The sequence below is a fragment of the Penaeus japonicus genome, unplaced genomic scaffold (assembly GCF_977035675.1).
Source record: "Penaeus japonicus unplaced genomic scaffold, GWHDUDI00000001_assembly GWHDUDI00000003, whole genome shotgun sequence".
NCBI classification, from domain to species: Eukaryota; Metazoa; Arthropoda; class Malacostraca; order Decapoda; family Penaeidae; genus Penaeus; species Penaeus japonicus.
In genome coordinates, this window is record NW_028234405.1 from 3,935,418 (window position 1) to 3,940,417 (window position 5,000).

The 5,000-nt window shown below is 30.3% G+C and overlaps 1 protein-coding gene across 1 annotated transcript in view; it reads right to left on the reverse strand.

The window, feature by feature from the left end:
- The window catches only part of Smox (Smad on X protein), a 180,823-nt gene that overhangs the window by 165,268 nt on the left and 10,555 nt on the right, over positions 1 to 5,000 (reverse strand). The window contains exons 2-3 of the mRNA XM_043009517.2: positions 3,563 to 3,756; positions 1,102 to 1,386 (exon numbers count right to left, since the gene is read on the reverse strand). Coding sequence (XP_042865451.1) covers positions 1,102 to 1,386; positions 3,563 to 3,756 — 479 coding nt within the window. The remainder of the gene's footprint in view (positions 1 to 1,101; positions 1,387 to 3,562; positions 3,757 to 5,000) is intronic.

The following is a 5,000-nucleotide window of genomic DNA, read 5'->3' on the forward strand; positions in this document are numbered from 1 at the left end:
GCATTTCAGATGTCATTCCATCACATCTTCCAAAAAATATGCATATATAAATATATACTACTTATTTCCTTCAAAAAAATCTACCACACAAATGACAGGATTCCACACTGCGAAATCCACTCATACTGAAACCACACATCGGCCAACTCTTCACCCTTTAATTTCCACCTCCATTCAATCCTAATCGTCTGTTGTCAAAAAATCCTAATCTATTTTCACTTCCCTAATATTACAAGAAAGATATTCAGAAACTACAAAATACTAGTGTGAAATTGCCCCATAACAAAAGCAACCTATGAAACAACCAATATGACGTAAAGAAAGTAAAGATTGGCTAATATTCAACTAATCAACTTTTAAATTAATCTATAAAGTTGCATTACGTAGAATACGAAAACCTGACATCAAACAAATTTGACATCAAACAAACTGGGCTTGAAAGCACATGAACACACCTCAAGCCTACCAATAAATAAATAAATAAATACAAAAAAAAACAAATCTTGGATAAAAAGCAAAAAGGAAAAAAGTATAAATAAAACAAAAGCACTTTACAATTTCAAAAAGATAAAAACAAAGAAACAATTTTTTTTTTTTTAATAACGAAATACAAGCAAAACTTCAGGGAAAAAAAGATGATGCTAGACATCCACAGAATAGATTATTTTGTAATCAATCTATCCATTAACCCATTCAGGGCAGGGCATTTTTTTGTCTAATTCCACTCCCACCTGCAATATAGCAAATGCCCAGTTTCAAATTGAGAGATTTCTCAAGGTGCAAGGCCACATATAACCTTTAAGATTGATTTTCAACCATCCTATTCTAAAAGGTGACAATGAGAGATTTTTTAATCTTTTGAAATCTTTTGATAGTCAAGAAAAATACGTACATAAAAATACAACTACAACGTGCATAAATAAATGTAACCACGTAAAATGTATATATACAGCGATATATTCCAAAGACATGATATCACGTCATCCATCATGAATGGGTTAATCTATCAGTAAAATAAATCTAAAGCTGAGAGAAAAGAGAGCAAACAGCTCTCACATACTTGGTTATAAATTGACAAAAATGATACTGGCATTCACATACCTGAGTAATTTGTAATATCGGGCAGGTCATGACTGTCACCGTCCTCGCTCATGTAGCCAGGCGGAGGAGACTCGGTTGGGGGGAAAGTGGGCTGAGGGTCGAGGGTGGGGGCCACCGAGGTCAGGGAAGTAGAGTCGCTGACACTGTCGGCCGTGAGGTCAGCCAGAGAGCCCAGGTCCTCTGCTGACCCTGGATCCGAGCCCGAGCCGCCCACTCCCCCTCCTCCGCCTCCACTACTACTGCTGCTGCTGCTGCTCCCGCGCGGCACCAGGATGGCCGGCAGGGCTACAGAGGGTGACAAGAACAGCTCATCAGTTTTTCCTCCTCTATAAGGTCATGATGATTTTTTTTTTCTTTTCTTTTTAAGGACTAATTCAGACTAATTAAAAAAAAAAGAAATTACTGATTATATCATGTACATATAATCTCTAGGGATAATAAAATAACATACATCATCCAAATCCAAACAAGCCAAAAAGACATTTCAGAATTATATACATTTCCATTAAACAAAATTGTATATTTTCATATGGAAGAGTAAATATTAGATCTGCAATTTGCAATTACTAAAAAAATAAACAAAAGGAGGAGTCGGCCTCTAAGGATATATCACAAGGATGATAATTATGTAAAAAATTAATTACCTATGATCATTCTAACTCTAATCTCATACATACATGCTCCCAATCAAACCCAGCCTTTTCATCATAATAAAAAATTTTCTCATAAACACAATAAAGAACACAAAAAAAGGAAACTTATATTAGCTGAATTTCCTAACAATAATTTATTTTTACACCTTACTTTCCTTAATACAACATACTATGGAAAGGACACAATCAATACTGGAGTATATCCTATTTATCACTCCTTTCTTTTACCTCCATTACATTCATTTCATATTCATAAAATTAATAGATCTTTTTCCTTTTTCCTAACTTCTATTTATATAAAAAGTCTACTTCGTTCCCTATAAACAGTATATTTCACCCCCTGTAAACAAACTATTTACTCCCCTGTAAAAATCTATTTCCCCCCCAATAAATATCTATTTCACTCCTTTTAACAATCTATTTTCTCCCCTATAAACAATCTATTTCATCTGCTCTAAACAAACCATTTTACCACCTCTAAATAACCTATTTCCTCCCCTGTAAAAAAAAATATTTTCTCTCCAACAAACAATCTATTTTCTCCCCTATAAATAATCTATTTTCTCCCCTGTAAACAGTCTATTTTCTACCTTATAAACAATCTATCTCCTCCCCTGTAAACAACTTATTTTCTCCCCTATGAACAATCTATTTCCTCCCCTGTAAACAACTTATTTTCTCCCCTATGAACAATCTATTTCCTCCCCTGTAAACAACTTATTTTCTCCCTTATAAACAATCTATTTTCTCCCCTTTAAACAATCTATTTCTCCCCTATAAACAATCTATTTCCTCCCCTGTAAACAACTTATTTTCTCCCCTATAAAAAAATCTACTTCCTCCCCCTGTAAACAATCTATTTTCTCCCCTATAAAAAATCTATTTTCTCCCCTATAAACAATCTATTTCCTCCCTTATAAACAATCTATTTCCTTCCCTGTAAACAATCTATTTCCTCCCTATAAACAATCCATTTAGTTCACTCACAGTGGAAATATCAAGTTTAAAAGAGTATCCATGAAAGAAGGATGCAACTGGTTTATGTTTTTTTTACTTTTGCAATTTGTTATCAATATTACAAAATCATTTTCTTTGACAATCAATGTCAAATTTACCAATATTACTTTTAATTTTGTGCCTCTCATATACATGTACTAATAGTCTTTACTCAGCCTAATTATGTATAGGATTATATAATCTTCAACCAGCTACAGCTTAACTATTTACTATTTCTCAACTGACTTCCATTATCTTCAACTAAATGAATATAGATACACTGGTTAATTGAACAAATTTAAAATTTAAAATTACAAAACCAAATTAGATTCAATTTTAAACAGTCTCAATAACAATAACCTTAAAGTTCTATCCAAATGCACTCATATTGAAGACATTATCCTCATGAAAGTCGATATCCATTCATAAACATCAAAGTCAAAAAGTCAATTCAATATTTTTTTAATTCACTTCTAACTTTAGCAGTCAACATCAAAATGCACAGCTATCAGTCCAGATTCAGTTCACAGTAACAATATCAAATCTAATTCAAACTCAACATCAATCTCATCAGATATAATCCCACGTCACAAACCTATAAAAAAAAAAGAAAAAAAAAAAGAATCCCAAACTCAAACATATAACAGACCTCTTGCAAATCTATTCATATCCACAGCCTCTCACAGACCTTCTCCATTTTTTTCTATTCATTTTCAAGCCATTTAAATTATTCTCATAATTGTATCTTACTAAAAAAAAAATAATAATAATAATAATAATAATAAAATAAAAGATGAAAATCTATGACATACCTGGAGCCTCTATCTTGGTGTAGTGATACGGATTGACGCAAACCTCCTCCTTTTTGAGGTTAAACGCGTATGTGCAGTGCTCAAGAGCGCGAAGCTCGTGGTGGCTCTGTAGCTCAGGCCAACGCCACAGACGGCAATAGATAACATGCGGTAGCCCCTTGCGGTGGGACACCTGCAGCCGCCCATCCAGTGACCTGCAAGTAAACGTTAGATGAGACTTGGGCTTTCAGTTCAATCTCAGGGTGTGAAATCAATCTTACACTGTCAATGCACAATCCCAGACCATTAATTCAATCTAAATACAATCCAATATCAAAAAGTCAACAAACTATAAAAAAATAAACATTTAATTTAGTTGTAAATTGTGTCAAAATACATAGCTTTCTGGTATCAAAGATTTTGAGATAAACAAAACATAAGTGTAAATAACTCAACACAAGATGAGTTCACTAAAGGATGAAAATCTTCACCCTTATATGCATGTACAATAATGGCAATGAAAATTATACTAATGGTAAAAAAATAATAATAATATCAGTAGCTATATATCATCTATCACAATGACAATAACAATAATAATAATTTGTTTTTATTAACAATTTTACAATCATTACAATCATTTCTATCAGTATACTCTAATAACAATAATACTAGCATAAATAATAGTAGTAACAGTAATACTAATAACAAAAATATATATAAACAGTAATGATAATATCAATAATAACAATAATGAATTTAAAATAATGATAATAATAATAATTATAGAATAAAGATAATGATGATTACAATCCCACCACCACTACTACTAATAATAACAATAATATCCATAATGAAAATGATAATAATATCAGTAACAATAATTATGATATATATAATGATAAAATAATAAAAATAGTAATAATAGTAATAATATAATGCCAATAATAATAATAATAATAACAATAACACTGACAATGATAACAAAAATGATAACGATAATGATGATGATAATGATAATGATAATGATAATAATAATAACAGTAGTAATAATATCAATAACACACCTAACAATGATGATACAAAAAATATTGATAACTATTACAACAAAAATAAAAATAATACTAATAGTAACAATAATATTACAAATAGTACTACTAATAAAACAATAAAAAAAAAATAAAAATAATAAATATCATAACTATTATCATCATAACAACTATAATAATAATCATATAAATAATAGCAATAAAGATAAAAATTACAATAATAATGATGATAGTAATAAAAATAATAGTAGTAATAATATTGATGATGAAATGATGATGATGATGATGATCATCATCATCATCATTATCATCATCATAATAATAATAACAATAATTATCATCATCATCATCATTAGAATAATAATAATAATGATAATAATAAAAAAATAATGATCATCATAATAACAACA